Source organism: Sphaerodactylus townsendi, linkage group LG10 (assembly GCF_021028975.2).
Source record: "Sphaerodactylus townsendi isolate TG3544 linkage group LG10, MPM_Stown_v2.3, whole genome shotgun sequence".
NCBI classification, from domain to species: Eukaryota; Metazoa; Chordata; class Lepidosauria; order Squamata; family Sphaerodactylidae; genus Sphaerodactylus; species Sphaerodactylus townsendi.
Window position 1 is genome coordinate 65,801,378 of NC_059434.1, and position 17,725 is coordinate 65,819,102.

At 39.8% G+C, this 17,725-nt stretch overlaps 1 protein-coding gene across 2 annotated transcripts in view; it reads left to right on the plus strand.

The window, feature by feature from the left end:
• USP53 (ubiquitin specific peptidase 53) overlaps nucleotides 1–17,725 on the plus strand; it is a 45,463-nt gene that overhangs the window by 24,732 nt on the left and 3,006 nt on the right. For both annotated transcript variants that reach the window (XM_048510026.1, XM_048510027.1), the window contains 9 exons: nucleotides 1,122–1,268; nucleotides 2,082–2,231; nucleotides 2,588–2,753; nucleotides 5,056–5,205; nucleotides 5,855–6,001; nucleotides 7,193–7,916; nucleotides 9,795–9,871; nucleotides 13,611–13,707; nucleotides 15,867–17,684. In XM_048510026.1, coding sequence (XP_048365983.1) covers nucleotides 1,122–1,268; nucleotides 2,082–2,231; nucleotides 2,588–2,753; nucleotides 5,056–5,205; nucleotides 5,855–6,001; nucleotides 7,193–7,916; nucleotides 9,795–9,871; nucleotides 13,611–13,707; nucleotides 15,867–16,842 — 2,634 coding nt within the window. In that variant the 3' untranslated portion in view covers nucleotides 16,843–17,684. The remainder of the gene's footprint in view (nucleotides 1–1,121; nucleotides 1,269–2,081; nucleotides 2,232–2,587; nucleotides 2,754–5,055; nucleotides 5,206–5,854; nucleotides 6,002–7,192; nucleotides 7,917–9,794; nucleotides 9,872–13,610; nucleotides 13,708–15,866; nucleotides 17,685–17,725) is intronic.

Sequence of the window (17,725 nt, forward strand, 5' to 3'; positions counted from 1 at the left end):
GAGTGGGCGCAGTCTGGTGGATCTTGTTCCTAACGTTTCGCCTGCATCTGTGACTGGCATCTTCAGAGGTGTATCACAGAGGGAAGTCTATTACACACTGTGTCCAGAGAGAAGGAAATGTTTGGGGTATATATTGTCCATGTCCCAGGGTGGGGAACCAATCAGTAAGTGTTTGGGTGGAACTTGTTATGCAAAGATGTGGTTGATAGTATTGTATTGCAGGTGGGGCTTATCAGTCCAGGGAGTGATTCACATTTTCATGCCCTGTAGCAGCAGTAGTATTGGTGAATGCAAATCCTGTGTTTGGGTGGAGTCCATTGTTCATGAACTTAGTTTTTGGTGTTTTTGCTAATTTTGCTAATTGAGACTTTGAAAATTAGCAAAGCCACTGTGGATCAACACCGGCACTCATATGAATGCTGGTGCGAGATGGGGCATGGAATTCTTAGGGTTGGAGCTGATGTTAGTTGGCTTCCACCAACGTTCTGGCTCAGAAATGCCAGTCCCTGGCTCTTCAGACTTCCACACAGTGTAAGCCATTGGCGGCAATGGGGCGATTCAGGCACTGGGAGGGATTTCGAGTTTCCCTCCCTTTCTGCACTGCCCAAAGCCCTTGGAAGACAACATGCTTCTGCCTTTACCACGCCGCCTCTGGTTGCCGCAGCATGCCTCCACGCCTTGAACTGTATTATGCTGTTAGTCTTACCAAAAATGTATATTTTATAGGCTTTAATTTGCGACACCTTTTAATTGGCTGGATAATAAAAATAACCCTTTTGGTTCTATGTTTGTCCCTACCCATTCCACCAATGCCTTGCTGTGCTGCAGAGCCATCCAAGAGATTGTCAAATAGCAATGATTAAAGGGCTAAATAACTGTAATAAATTTACCTCTCTCTCAAAATCAATTGTAGACAGCAGCACCAGGAAACTCCACTGAATTAAAGCATAATTAATGATAGCTTAGTGTTCATTTCTGTCCTAAATAATAAGAAGCTAAAGTGAAGGGTGAACTGAGATTTTTGTGTTCTACAGCTTCCTCTGACAAATGCATTTGTAATGAAGTTTTAAAGATCTTCAAAACATGTCCTACTCTTTGTGTTTCTTTCTTTTTTTTTGTAGAGTAACTGTGGCCAAAAAATAAAAATACGTCGTGTTCTAATGAACTGTCCAGAAATTGTCACAATTGGTTTAGTTTGGGATTCAGAACATTCTGACCTAACAGAAGATGTCATCCGTAATCTGGCAACACAGCTGTATCTTCCAGGGGTATTTGAACAATGTTTAGTATAAGCATTTGTCTGTACTTTTCACGATTTTAAAATAATTTCTAGACATTGATAACTTTTCCTATTAAGGGACCACTAATTGGTTGTTGTTAGCTCTTGGACTGCTGAATGGTGGTCCATTATCACAAGGCACTACAGTATTCTTTTACTGCCTCCTTTGATGCCTGATCCTTAATATTATGCATTTTGTTGTAATTGGAAAGATGAAATGTTAAAGTATTATTAAAATATTGTATTTGAAGTAGTCTTTAAGAGCAGGTGGACTCTAATCTGGAGAACCGGATTTGATTCCAAATTCTTCCACATGAGCAGCAAGCTCTTATCTGGTGAACCAGATTTGTTTCCGCTCTCCTACATTCCTGCTGGGTGACTTTGGGCTAGTCAAAGTTCATTCAGAACTCTCTCAGCTCCACCTACCTCACAATGTATCTGTTGTAGGTAGAGGAGGGGAAAGGAGTTTGTAAGTCCCTTTGAGTTGTTTTATGGGAGAGAAAGGTGGGGTATAAATTCAAAATCTTCTTCTTGAATTTAAGGGCAGAGCTTGTTTTAACTATATATGTATTGATATATCCCAGTAGAAATTTAGTATAACATACTCTGGAAAGAAACTGGCACAAAATAGTAAGAGAAACACATTTAATTTAAATGAATCATTGAAATATCCTTCAGTTGTATAGTTCATGGCTATTTTTCTGACTTCTAAAGGAACTGGGTCAGATTTCAGAATTCTTGATATAGAACTTACATTTTTATCCCTTGCTATACTTAACAATCTTTTTTTCCTCTTCTCTAGTTATTCTATAGAGTTACTGATGAACATGCCAAAAATAGTGAGCTTTTTCTTGTGGGGATGATTTGCTATGCAAGCAAACATTACTGTGCCTTTGCTTTTCATACTAAGAGTTGCAAATGGGTGCTTTTTGATGATGCTAATGTGAAAGAGGTGAGTGTGGCTACTCCGTGACCTTTTGAAGACTGCTTTTTAATCTTTAAGACTTTGATGAAACAAATTAACCTGAAGCTTTATATAATGCATGTACTTTCCGACAAGGTGGCTGTTAGATGAAAAGGGTGCTTGCTACTTTTATAAAACGCTGGGGAAATTTACAACCTCACTTTTCAGCTGCAAAAACAAAATACAATTACAGGGCAGAACTAGTTTTTAACTGCTCTTATGTTTGAATATGTTATATGTAAACTTTCATAGCATGTTTAGATTCATAGAATATATAGAGATCATCTACTTTACAATGTACTTTTTTGCAATTAACATTTGCTTGGTTTTAAAAAACCCTTTAGGTTGGAACAAAATGGAAAGATGTGGTGTCCAAATGTATTCGGTGTCATTTTCAACCATTGCTGCTATTTTATGCGAATCCAGATGGTACCCCTGTGTCAACAGAAGATGCACCCAAGCAGATAATTCACTGGTCACACCACAAAGCAGGAAATGGAGAAGAACTTGGTAATAAAGAAATGCTTATGGAATAAGCATAAGCATTTTTTTTATTGTCATTGTGCACGCACAACGAAATTTACAGCAGCATTCCTCGATGCACACAATTTCAGACTCATACATCATCCTCACTTTCCCCTTCCTCCACCCATCCCTACACAGCCCCAAATACATCAATATGAAGCAGCGGAGTTTAGCATAGCCACAGCTCTAGAGTAGAAGCTGTCTCTAAGCCTCTTTGTCCTAGTTCTGAGGGCCCTGTATCGTCTGCCAGATGGTAACAGTTTAAAAAGAGTGTGCTGGATGAGACGGGTCCCTCAGAATATTTTGGGCTTTATTTAGGCTTCGGGAATTATAGATTTCTTCCAAGGAGGGAAGAGGGCAGCCGATAATCCTTTGTGCAGTAGTGATCACCCTTTGGAGCGCCTTCCTATTCGCCACTGTGCAACTGGAGAACCATACACAGATGCAGTAGGTTAGGACACTCTCTATAGCTCAGCGGTAAAAGGACACCAGAAGTTTTCCATCTAGTTGTTGCTTCCTTAAAAGTCTCAGAAAGTACAGTCTTTGCTGGGCTTTCTTAACCACCGCGGCAGTCTGTACGCCCCAGGTCAAGTCCTCTTTAATCATAACCCCCAGAAATTTAAAACTAGCCACCCGCTCCACTTGATCTCCATTTATAGTCAAGGGCTGAATTTCTGAGCTATTCCTTCTATAGTCCACTATGAGCTCCTTTGTCTTGTTAGTGTTAAGAACCAGGTTATTTTCCCTGCACCATGAGAGCAGTCGGTCCACTTCATTCCGATAGGCAGACTCATCCCCTCCAGAGATGAGCCCCACCACCCTTGTGTCATCAGCAAATTTGATAATGGTGTTACTATGATAGACAGGAGTACAGTCATATGTATAAAGGGTGAACAGTAAAGGACTCAACACACAGCCCTGTGGCGTTCCCATATTTAGAGTAAGAACTGAGGAAACCCGATTTCCCAGTCTAACCCTCTGGGAACGTCCAGACAAAAAATCACTAATCCACAAACATATTGAATGTGAGAGTCCAAGATCCACGAAGTTTCGTCACCAGTCTTTGTGGCGAGATTGTATTAAATGCGGAACTAAAGTCCGCAAAGAGCATTCGCACATAATTCCCCTGATGTTCCAGATGCGTCAAAGCAGTGTGGAGGCTAATGGCAATGGCGTCCTCCGTAGATCTATTAGTCCGATATGCGAACTGATGTTTATCAAATGTATCTGGAAGGCAAGAACTAATATGCCTATGGACCAGTTTTTCAAAACACTTCATGATGATGGGGGTGAGTGCCACTGGTCTATAATCCTGAAGATTGTCAGCAGGAAATCTCTTTGGTAGTGGAACAATGGTGGAAGCTTTCAAACAAGATGGGATGGTGGACTGGGATAGAGATCGATTAAAGATCCCAGTAAAAACACCAGCCAGTTGGTTAGCGCATTCCTTTAACACCCGACCGGGAATACCATCCGGTCCAGCAGCCTTCCTTGGATTCACAGCCCTCAAAACTTGCCTCACCTCATGTTCCTAATAGAATAATAATTTAGTGAAATGTTTTCAAGTTGTAGGTCATCTACCAGTGTTTCACTAGATCAGTGCTAGGAAATGGAAACTTGTAGACCTTCAGACCCCCCCTCCCCCTCCCCACACACACACAACCATATGGACCAGCCTTAATGTAATAAGGTTATCCCCAGTCGTGATCCACTATATTCGCAGTCACAAGTTTGAAAAACTTTCTACATGTTGGCCAAGGTCTAATGGGGGTATCTTGCTTACTGATAAAGCTAGAAAGTGGTTGACTCATCACAGGAACAGCAGTGCTGCAGTGAAAGGAAGGTATATTCATCTACTAGCATGTTAAACAGAAGAGAATAAGGAAGACTGAAGGGGATATAGAAAACTTGTCTGGAGGCTAAATGTTTCAGATAGGATAATATAATAGCAGTGCCCAGGTATTAAAAAGAGATTTAGGGGAATAGGAATAGAGGGTGGGCTGTAAAGATGGTCTCACATGATTAGAATGGTTGTACATCTAGATTTTGATTTTATGGAAAATATCATTGATATTTAAGATCATCCGCTACAGTTTTAATTGCTTAGTTTTCTATACCTGTCTTAAAGCCTTGTCTAGTACTGCTGTGTTATTTCCTTATCAGCATGCTTATTCTCTATTAAGTGTTTTACACTTACTTTGAATACACTTGTAATCAGAAGTTAATTGTAACTCTGGAAACTGGCAAGCTGTTCTGTTCATAATATGTTTGGTATTCCTTCTCGCAGGTTTTGAAAAATCAGCTTTTCCTATGTCAAATCACATAAAAGAGAATGGATTTGGAGAATCTGTTACTCAGAGAAGCAACAAAAAATATCAACCGGAAAACCCACCATTCAGCAGGAACCACATTCAATCAAGTTTTGGTAATAGGCCAGGTGTGTGTGTGTGTTTAATATAGGGTTGTCATTCTCCAGATGGTGGCTGAAGATCTCGAATTGCGCTGGTTTCCAGATTATAGAGATTAGTTCCCCTGAAGAAAATGGTTGCTTTAGATTCTATGGCATTACACCCCGCCCTACCCAGGCTCCACCACCAAAATCTCCAGGTATTTCCCAACAGAGACCTGGCAGCCCTGTTCCAATTTATGTGGCAAATTCTTAAATTGTTAGATTCAAGGCTTATTAAGCCTAGTATAGCTAATGATTATATAGTCTGTGTAACACCTGGTATTTTCATTATCAAAGGCTCTAGCTGAATAGCAGCCATAGTAAATTATATATGTCAGATCATCTTAGTTTCTCTGTTTATATGTGTTTAACGTTTGAAGCTTCCTTGCAGAAGTATGGGGTGCAGAGGAGAGTTGAGCCTTCTATGTAGCATTTTTGTAACTTGTGTGCTAGATATTTAGCAGACAGACTCCATGTATCTGTTATCTGCTGAATAGCATGATGCAACCACCATTGTGTTAAGTTGGTGGGGAGGATTCTAGATTATGTGATCTTGCCTTATGATGAATTAAATTGTTAAAAACTTGGTGAAATTTGCAATCAAGGCTATAACAAATATTGATTCCTATGTTTGCAGGCAAGTTGGGACATAATGAGCACAAGGAAAAAGCCAAGGACATTTCTAGAGAGTGTGCTCAAAAGGTAGCTGAGATGAAAAATTTCTCATCCTTCCTAAGGAAAGATGCAGACAGACCACCAAAAAAAGAGGCTGGGAAACAGAGAGGTAACTTGTAATGTATTAATTTGGGAACCCAAAGCATATGACTAATCCCCCTCACCCTTACAATAGTTTTTTTGTGGTACAAAACATTGAAAAAAGTTCGCTTTGAAATTCTGATGTAATAAGAACAATTGTTGTAATATAATTGGAACAATTAAAGCTGCAAACTTAAACACCAGTGAGCAAGTCCTACTGAACTCCAGAGAAGTTACTTCCACTAGCCCTCTGTGGGATTGAGCTGCACAACAGTTCAAAGCCAATCAGAAATTTATTAACACATAGGGAACAAAGATGTTAAAAGTCTGGAGCTCAACAATTTCGTTAAATAATAACATTTATTCAATAATAAAATGTATTCAAAATTTTCATGGCTGTCAGAGATTTTAATGACTGGAATTAAATGGCCGTTGTGGGTTTTCTGGGCTGTGTGGCCGTGGTCTGGTAGTTTTTGCTCCTAACATTTCACCTACAGCGGTGGCTGGCATCTTCACTGGCATGTCATGGTAAGACACATTTCTCTCTGTGAAACAGTATGGAATGGTTGCATGGTGGGGTATATATGACCACACAGCCCGGAAAACCCACAACAGCCAATAATTCTGTTACTAATAAATTTTTACTTTAGAGTGTTAAACTTACTGCATAATTGCAACAAAAAATTCTTTTCTCAGCAGTGTCAACAAATTATCCAAAAAGCAATAAGTAAGAGTGCCAATTCCTTTGAGAAGTGACAGTTTCCATTACTCCCACATCCAGCTAAGTGTCTGGTATTAATCTTTCCACTTTGCAATAGATTTTTTTTTCTGAAATCAGAAGTTACAGTAGTAACTTATAGCTCAAAATTTCTTTAGCTTTCCAAGCATATTCTAATCTTCTGGTTAGACTATGTCTAATGGAAAAATAAATAAGCTACCTGGTAATGTGACCGCACCTTGAATGATCCAGTGCTTGCACAGGAAACTACCTTTTACAATACAGAAGGGGAGATTGGGGGTAGGATTATTATCCTGTCCTTTCATGAAACAAAGCTGAGTCTGTTTTCTTAACCACTTGTTTTACTTCTGCAATCAATATTGTACATGTCCTCTGATTAACACGTTATTTTTGAGTCTTAGATTTTTTTCCTAGTCATAAATATCTAACTTGGGAGATATCCAGTTCAGGTCTCACCAGGATTGTCTTTATGGTTTTTAGAGCTGCCTGGAGAAACTCACAGTAATTTTAAGCCTGGATCCCCACCTTCTGGGAATGGATTTAGGTCACGTTCTGATGAACGCGTCCGTAATAGCCAGGGAAGAGGACCTTACAGACATGACAAGATACACAATCAGATAAGGCCTGGTATTCAGGCACTGGGGTCAAATAAAACCAACGGCTTTCCTGATGGGGAGGTGAGTCGTGCGAAGGCTGAAAGCACTGCTGGTTATGACACTGATAGTAGCCAAGACTCCAAAGACAAAGCAAGTGTCATTAGCAGTAAAAGTCGAAGCAGAGGTTGGAAGCCCATGCGGGAAACCCTCAACGTAGACAGTATTTTTAACGACACCGAGAAAAAGGAGCATAGTTCAAAGCCCAAACCAAATGCAAGCAGCAAATCCAAGCATGAAAAGGAGCAGAGTTCAAACAATTGGCCAAAAGAAAATGCAAGTCAAAAAGGCTTAATGACAATTTATGAAGATGAAATAAAACAGACTGGCAGCCGAAATTCCTTGGATTTAGAAGGCAAAGGAAATGCAGAAAAGGGCAAAGGCATTGCTGAGAGAAAAATTAACGCTGACGGTTGGCAGATACAGAGGACTGAGTCTGGTTATGAAAGCAGTGATCATATCAGCAATGCATCTGCTAATCTGGATTCACCTGTCATTGACGGCACCAGCCCTGTAGACACCACAAGTATGAAAGAAACTGTTCCTTGCAGGTAATTGTAATAAATGTAAATTGACCTCACGTAAAAACTGACTATGATAACTCATTGGCTCAGGAATGATGAATCGAGTTACCTGGGAGATGGAGCATAGATATGCCACTTTCCATGTGGGTCTGGAAAACAGCAGCATCTGTCTAGGAAGGAATGTCATAGAAGCAGCCTTAAACATAGAACAAACGTAGAGTGCTCCTGTGCTTTCTCATAATTCAGAATTTAGAATCTGAGAAAGGAATAAAAAAGAATAATTTTAAACCTTCTGCAAGGCCAAGATGTATTAGTCTATCAACTTTGTAAGAGATTACACATAACTCACCTTTTAGAAATCAGACAAAAGCTGGAGACGGTCCCTTCTTGTCATACCAGTCACAGAAGTTATTCTGTCTAAGCAGCATTGCCTTGCCCTGTAAGCAGTCAGACTCCTCCTCCATCTAACAGGTGTAACAATGGCAAGGGGAGCCAGAGACTCTCATCAGAGCAAGACACTGCTCCCTGTAAAATGGATGTGCCTCAGAGGGTTTTGGGATGCAAACTTGGGCAGGAAGGCAGTTGAATATTGATCTTTTGGTCATTCGTAGTATGTGTGTGTCTTACATACATGTACTCCCACTTGTGTGCCAGATCTTTCCTTTGCTGCTGGAAATGCTGGTCGTTTTCCTCTTCAGCACTGCTTTTCCCTGTGCGTCCCTTCAAGACTGATAACTACCACCAAATTCAACTTCTGTTTTCTCTTAGTCAGAACTTGTTTGCTTAGTGTGCACATGTTCATTGCTTAAAAATATATTCCTTGTTTTACCATTTTAATTATTTAATAAAACCCATGAACCGCCTTCTCCTTTGAGAGTTTTCACCCAGCGCTAACCTAGTATTCATTGATAACAGATCCCAATTATCCTGTGTTGATCTCTGTCTCCAGCTATTTCTCCCAAATAGTGGAGACTCCCTCCTTAGGGTAAGAGCTAGACTGTATGCTGGTTTAGCTGATAAAGGAACACAAAAGCAGATTCATTAACCAAGCTATCAGATGACACATAGTTGAAAATTCATAGGAATATAGGAATATTGCAAAACTTTCAATAAATGTAAGCGTGACAGAAGATTGTCTGCAATTGACATGCAGGTGGAATGTTACACCAGTAAGAACAGCCCAACTAACAACTTCAAAGACCTGCTGGAGATGTAAAAAGCAGAATGTGTCCTTTTTTATGTATCCATTGGCAATATACGGTTCTGCAGTGGAAGTTTTGGTGGAACTGTTCAAAGTGTTCGTAGAAGGGATAACCAAAGAGAGAATGTTATGTGGTCCTGCGATTGCTGTACTGGCTTAATCCACCAGAGACCTGAATCTATACAGAGCGTTGTAATAGCAGTTGCTGCAGCAAGATTCTTAATAGCACAGTATTGGAAACTAGTTGAAGTATCTTCTATTGACTGTGAAATGCTCCTAATTGTTTGAGAATTGTCAAAGCACAATAAGACCCATGGAGTTTCAGAAAACCTAAGAAAGATGAATTTGTGAGAGGGTAGAAAGGAGTCTGATTTCAAAATCTTTTTTTTTTTTTGCTTGCCTCTTCCAATCTAATTGTTGGTTTGTCAGATACAGTTTTGATAGTTCTGCTCTTTATTCTCACTAAAGTTAAACAAAACTGCACAATGGCTGCACAACCATCAAATGCTTTGAAAAGACTGTGCGGGAATAGGTGGTACAGGGCTTAAACGTCTTTTAAAATATGCCTGCAGCACAGTGGCTTTAAATAATGAAGTTTTTCATGTGGTTGCAACAAGTAAATCTTTCAGTGGAAGCATGTGTTTCTATTAATTGGTAATATTAGATTTTTTTCACATCTTTTACTTCTGGTTCTTGTTTCATAGTGGCCAGAATCTATCTGCCAGATATCCTGGATATGTCTTGCAATCTACCTCTCAGCAGGATAAAAACTCTTCGGATGGTAAGAATTTCCTCTTTAGATAAAATAGTCTGAAATAATTAAAATAAACTGGGCTAAATGAAATATTTTACAATGCTGGGGCTTTAGGCTTACAACACTTCAGAAATAATTTTTCATTCTCATTATTTTAATGTCTTTATTTTTTCTATTTTTAAAATTTAGAATTTGTAGTGATATCTTGAGATAGTTCTACACCTAGCACTACATTTCTAACACTACTTAAATTTTGGAATGGCGTTCTTGAATTCTTTCTTTGGAACAGGTAACCACAAAGATTGAGAAAAAAACCTAATCATGAACAGAATAACAATGAAGCAAACAAAAATTAGACAAAGCTTTAATATATTGTAAATTATAAGAACTATCCTTAATGTGTTTTGGTTAACAGGCCTTCCTCAATGGTATAAATTGTAAAACACATACTTCGATGCAAAATAATTCAACTGCATTTGATTGATGGATGCTATCTACCCCCAGACCACTGGGCTTTTTTGGAACTTTCCCTCTGCCTGCACCTTGGGAGGGTTAGGGAGGGCGTGAGTTTTTTGAGTTTTGGTTAATTGCTTTTATGTATGTTTTTAGGAATTTTCATCTGGATACGATGCTGCTTTTATTGTGATTTTAAATTGATGTAACCCACCCCACCCTGGGATGTATTTGAAGGACAGGATAGAAATCAACCAAATAAATAAATAGAAAAATAGAAAACAATTCTAACCAAGATGTAAAACATATAAAAAGCAGGGGACTTTCATTATCTAGACTAGGGGTCTGCAACTTGTAGCTCTCCAGATGTTCATGGACTACAGTTCCCCTCATCCCCTGCCACCATGGTCAATTGGTAATACAGGTAATACTGTAACTCCAAGTTTGGTCATATTTACCCAGTTGACAGAAATTGCCAGCTACAATTGCTTGCAGGATCAGGGATTTTGATAATGGAATGGATCCTGTGTTCTGTCAATGAAAGTTTGACAGCTATAGATATTTCCCATTCTACCCCCGTCCTCCCCCCCCTCCCTCTCCCTCAATGCTTTTAGACCTTGGGAATGATTATTTGCTGGGTTGCAGTACTTTCATGGGCTGTAGTGGGGAGAGAGAAGGATTCAGAGGCATTCCATTATTTCTCTTCCATCAGTGGAGCTGTGTTCTGCTGCCTGAGGAGGTAGATTTTATTCCTTTTCCCTCCTGGCAGTTTTACAGCTTCATGTGGTTATTATTCTGTGTGAGCCTTGCAGCCCTGGAAATAAACTTCTCTGGGTTTGAAAAGGACTGCTGGGAAAGGGAATGAGTAAATGATCCATGACAGAATCGAATCCTGAAACTGGAAAAGCATAAATCTGTCTCCATCTGTCTCTTTGTCTTCCACTCTTATACAATTTACTTTCATTTTTATGCTGAAGATCCTTCTCCCCTCATTCCATTCTACTGATGATGTAGCTATTGTTATAACAACATAGTTTCAAGCAAGAGTATGTCCTTAATGAAGCTGCAAGCTTTGGCACCTGTTACTGAAAGCTGTAGCTACTGCCCGAACATCAAAGATGGAGACTGTAGCTTGGCTCTTCCTTCACCCAACCAGGACCGCTTCTGTTGGTACCACTGCTGCCTCTGCTTCCAGTTTCTTTTAACAGTGAATAGTGATGTCAGGTCACAACTGAGTCTTGGCAACACATAAGATTTTCAAGGAAAAAGACAAGCCGAGGTGGTTAGCCATTGCCTGTCATTGCATAGCAACCCTGAACCCAAGTACTAAGCAGGGCTGTCGCAGCTTAGCTTCTGAGATCTGGAGAAGATTAAGAGTTTAGAAGATACCAGCCTAATTCCATCAGTTCTACCAGCATGGCCAATTGGCCATGCTGACAGAGGCTGATGGGAATTGTAGTTCCTGAACATCTGGAGAGCCGCAGGTTCCCTACCCCTGGGCTAGCTAGTTGTGTATAGTGTACCACAAACTGAAGAAGTTTCATACGGTAAGGTAAAAGGACAGAGAACAGAAAGGGGAGAGGGAGGAAGGAATGTGAGCCAATCAAAAGAAAAAGTTGAAAAGAGGGAGCTGTGAATAAGGTGAAAAAGAACAAAGAAAAGGCTGGACACTGGAAGAGAATGATATCAGAAGCAGGCCAGCAAGTAGAGGAGTTTGCAGGGTAGGAAGAAGCAGTCATCTGGCAAGGCATTTTTGACCCATGTTTTGGATCAATTCTCTAAATGTGAATAGATGGGCATCACACAATGCAGCTTAAGTCTATATTTGCAGAGGTAAGATGTAACCATCATTAGTGAATTGCTGTCAAAAGAACATAGTCTTCTGTATGGAAAATAGCCAAAAATAGCTATAGGAAGCGACGTGCAGTAGAATACAAAGCAACAGTAACTAAGACTAGAGGAGAGCAGGAGTAATAACTCTGTGTGTTTTATTCATCATACTCAGGTAGATTGTGAATTGACTAATTGTGTTAATGTGATGGGGGAAAGGGTGGATAAGGATAATTTTTCATACTTTTGCAGCTAGAGATAACAAAATGATACTGATTTTGGACAGAACGAATAGCTTTATATTTTGTGATTATGAATACTTATGGGTCTATGTTAAATGCTTATGTCTTTTTTCTTTTTGTAAAGTCACTACTTTGGATAGCAAAACAACCATTTTGGCCAATCCAGAAAAATCCCAAGAGTTCCTGTAGTATTCTGTAAAATCTCCTAATGAATTCTACATATAACAGAAATTTCAATTCATTGTATTACTGCTAAAGCCTTGTATTCTGTTTGGTAATAGTTAAACCTTTTCACTGCATAGCTAATATTTGCCATATTTAGTTTTGACTAGAACCTGGAGCCAAAATTCTTGCTGGAAGGTCTGTTTTTAACCATGCATGGATCTTCATGTCAGCAGAAGAGAAAAATAACACATCTATTTTTAAATTAATTGGAATTCTGAAGGCTCCTGGTGTCAGTGAGCAACGTTAATTCAACGCTTGCCCTACTGACACCATGTAGAAATTTCATCTCAAACTTTTGCTGCCTCCTCCTGTTCAGTTCATGTAAATGCCTGGCAATTCACAAAAATCTAGTAAAGTAATTTGACTCTGAAACCTTAACTTGTTTTGTATAAGGAACGTCCAGTTGTACTTTCTCCCATTTATATGTGATTGGTTTTTCAGAAATATGTCAAAGAATTTGGAAAACGTGCCTTGCAGGCTAACTTAATTATGTTAATTACCCCTATCCTAGATCCTTGGCCAAGTATTATCTGCCATTAGTGCCAATATTATGGCTTACTACTAACTGCTACCTGTCTTCTAATAAGTTTTATACCATGTATTTTAAATTCATAAGTATAATATTTCGCTATAGAAATCAACATTTTTAAAGCAGTGGAAAAATGGCCCACATCCAATCCAACACGTGCTTGAATTTCTCTCTTCGTTCTGTGCTTTGCTTTGGTTGGATCGTGCTGTTGGTATCCACACACACACACCCCACAACCTCCCCCCCCCAAAAAAAACACATTTATCTTATTACTGTTTAATCACAGGATGTTGAGAAGAATATTTTTAAATATATAAAACAAATTACAAGGATGAACATGCCTTTAAAAAATGTTGGTATTGCTGACACTTTTCCGTGTGTATGAAAAGTTTAATGTCAAAGAACTAACTGACTGTGCTTATGTAAATAAGTCTGTCCGAGATGATATGAAAAATGTTCTGATTTGCATGTAAATACTGCTTTGCAGCCTTGAAGAAAGACCAGATTAATACCCAGTCTAACTACAGATCTCATAATCCCCAATCAACATCCCATGCGCAGATGCACCATCCACCATTGAAAAGGTAACACTTTTCTTTTCACTAAGCAGTGGCAAGAGTCTAAACCAGAGGGGGGGGGGGGGGCAGCCTTTATGGTCCTAGTTCCAAAAAGATGCAGTGTTTCCATATGAAGATGTGGAGAAAACCGCAAACAAAATGGAACGGCAGAGACACGAGGGTTGTACAAACCAGCTTGGAGTAGCTCTGCCAGTAGATCTGCCAGCATCTCAGAAATTCAACTGGACTGGTAGCTGGGCAGCTCTGGGAGACAATGACAGGCATGATGGGTTTATAACTAAATAATGAATGTTGCCTCAAACGTTCATTTTTTCTATCAGCTTTTTTTGAGCTATGGAATTTAACAATAATCTTGCTTCATTTTTCAGGCTGTAGTAATTTTCAGATTACTTGTAATTTGCATGAAACTGGCATTAGAAACATTTGGAAACTGCAGTTGGTTCAGAGTGCAATGCCCCGGTTATTAATTGGGACAACTGCTCTGATATATTAAGCTGTACAATGGCTTCTAGTCTTTTGGGTGCACTTGGAAGTTGGTGTTGACCTATACACATGGCACATCAGCCACAGTCTTCTGCCACTGCAACCTGTGTGTAGGCAACAGAAGACATATTTCAGGTGTCCTGACCATCAGAAATTAGTCAGTAGACAGCCAATAGTGGAGCTTTCTTGCCCAAGCTTTGCAATGACCGAAAAGGGTTCATGAGATGTCTTTTGTTTCCAATGCAACAAATATCAGTGTTATTCAGACAAGTATTTAGATCAGGGGTCTGCAACCTGCAGCTCTCCAGATGTTCATGGACTGCAAATCCCATCAGCCCCTGGCAGGAGATGATGGGATTTGTAGTCCATGAACATCTGGAGAGCTGCAGGTTGCAGAGCCCTGATTTAGATAGACAGGTAAGATAAAATGTATTTATTTTACTTTCAATCTGATGAGATGAGGAAATAAAGATTTATTAACCTAGTAAAATTATATATGAGGGTTGGCCGCATGGATGGATGGCATGTTTGTTACAGCCTGCTTGGAAGAGTACATTCCCTTTGGAACCCTATTAGGGATCCTCTGGTGCCAGGCTGTGCTCTCACCTTAACAGTGGTGAGAGCACATTTTCCTGTCTTTTTGTTTGGTCTTTTCTGGCCAAAACACTCTTGCATAAACTGAACACATCTTATGTCAGTGGGAGGACCCTTATCCTGTAAAAATGTGCTGGTTCTGATGGAACAAAATGGTAGGATCCAACTAGTTCTAAGTTGTCATTCTTTGCATGACCTCTCTCCACCAATTGATCTGAATAACAGCTGCTTGCTTTCATGGACAAGGAAGTTCTCTATTGTGAGGGCTAAACTTGCTCCTTGTTGGTGCCTCCACACATTTAGATTCTGTCTTATTTGCATGTGAATGTTATTCATTTTTCCTCTGTGTAATTTTTTAACATAAGAATGTGACAGAACATTGCGGGACTTAGTTTACCGCTTTAAAATCATAGAGTTGGAAGGGCCCATACAAGTTGTTTGGTCCAACCCCCTTCTCAATGGAGGATCAGCCTAAAGCATCCTTGACAAGTGCATGTCCAGCTACTGCTTTAAGATTGCCAATTAGGGTTGAACTCACCACCTCCTAAGGCAGCTGATTCCACTTCTGAACAACTCTTACTATGAATTTTTTCCTTAATATCCAGCTGGTATCTTTCTGCCCATAATTTATACCCGTTATTTGCGAGTCCTATCCTCTCTTGCTAACAGGAACAGCTCACTTCCCTCTAAGTGACAGATATGTAGAGAACAATCATGTCCCCCTTCAACTTCCTCTTTTCCAGACTGAACATTCCCAAGTCCCTCAGCCTTTCCTCATAGGGCGTGGTCTCCAGACCCCTGATCATCTTTGTCACTCTCCTCTGTACCTGTTCCATTCTGTCCACATCCTTTTTGAAGTGAGGTTTCCAGAACTGTGCACAATACTTTAGGTGTGGCCTGTCCAATAGGATGTAGAGCAGGACTGTGACATCTTGGCGTTTGGATGTTATGCCTCTGTTGGTACATCCCAAGACCGCATTAGCCTTTTTAAATACACAGCTCAACCAGAATGATTGAAATACATGAAATTGTTTATTACAACATTGTGTTTTTCTAGACTAATGGACTGTGTTGGTATTGTCTTCTAGGATTGATGTGCCTGACTGTAATAAGAAGTTTCCCCCTTCGTTAACACTACAGGCCCCATCAAGAGACTACACTGAGAGAGAGACAAAGAACTGTGCTTTAAGTGAGCAAAGCTCACAGTTGCCTAATGAAGAAAGTAATGTATACACAACAGCTGACAGTTCAGCTTGCTCTTCTAATGGTGATAACTTAGTAATGTCTGAAAAGGTTCAGAGCTTCAGTCTCTCTTCCCACTTGCCTCCTACGAAGACAGGTAGATCCAGACCGGCACTTGCATTTTTCTTGCAACAGAATATATCAAAACCTTCCTATACTGAATCAGTTCCACCTACTGAACATAAAATACATTCGTATAGTGGCAAGGCTGATGAAACACCAGAAGCAATTTACCAAAATCTTCCTCCTCCTTTACCTCCAAAGAAATATGCTCTGACCAGTTTCAATGAATTAGAACATGAATCCATTGTGGAATTAATGCCAACAGAAACACTGCACGCTAATCCTTCAAGTGTTGAGAGACATGCTGTAAATATTCCTTCCAAAACTGCACCTGAAACAGGTCCATTTACAGATGAAGAAAGTCTTAAAGCAACAATTCAAGGAACTGAGTCCTCCAAGTCAAACTTTCCATCAAGCTTATCAGTAAATGATTTGTGGACTGTATCCAGTAATCCTACAAATAAGGGGGTGTGCCACAAAGGACTAAGTACTGGTTCCCTGGACGCAAATGCAAATGACATTATATCACTAACTACTTATTTTTCAGTTGACAACTGTATGACTGACACATACAGGATGAAATACCACCAGAGACCCAAACTATATTTTGCAGACACTGGTGTATTGAACAAAGAAACATCTCTACCATCAACTGGAATGCCACTGAACACCGCATACTATAACACTTCTGATTCAGATTATCCCACAGCTGAACAGAGACACAAACCTAGCATTGAGAATGTGCACTGCAATAGGTAGAGGCTGCCATAAATGAGCATAACTCCTTGGCATTCTTAACATGGTGCAATGTTTAGGGTTTCCTTACTTTACTTATACTTCATTAAGAAGTTACTGCTGTTTCCCAAGCGTGTTTGCACAGGCATGCATGATCAAGAGAGATGGAATTACTGCAGATTTGCACCTATAATGAGAAAGCAGGAAGGAGTTTAGCGAACTGTTACACTTTGAAATTTGAATTTCAAAGCAATCCCATATAAGTGGATGTTCATTGAATAAGTAGGAATAGTGTCCTTGGGCAGGTAATTAAAAGCTGCTATGTAAACTCAAATCAATTTAGATTATTGTAAAGATTGGGTTAGGTCCAAATGTAAGGTATCCACAGGTGCAAGGGTTTCCTGTTTTGCTCTTCACTCAATAGCCCAAATGGCTCCGTAAATCCTGTTTATGGGGTTCTCTGAGAACAGGATTTTGGGCTACCACAAGAAGGGAGGAAGAGGGAATGTTACTCTCCATGGGCAGAAATTCTTGCATCTGCGGAAATGTGTAGTCTGGATCCAAGCCATAGATTTGCAGTATCAATTGTAGGTTCAGTTGTCAATTATATGAATGAACCTCTGATGTACTAGAGCACTTTCTTTAACTCATGTAACACAAATCATTGCTTTCATTTAGTCTTCAGTTATTATTTTCAGATACACAGTCATGACCTTTATTTGCAAAACTGTTTGATATTAATGATCTCCAATGTTTTCGGACCTACCTTCCTGTTTTGAAATAGTGGGGGGAAATCTGTAGCTGAATTGTAAGCATTACATTCTGTTGGTTCTGGTGGGTTTTCCTGGCTGTGTGGCCGTGGTCTGGTGAATCTTGTTCCTAACGTTTCGCCTGCATCTGTGACTGG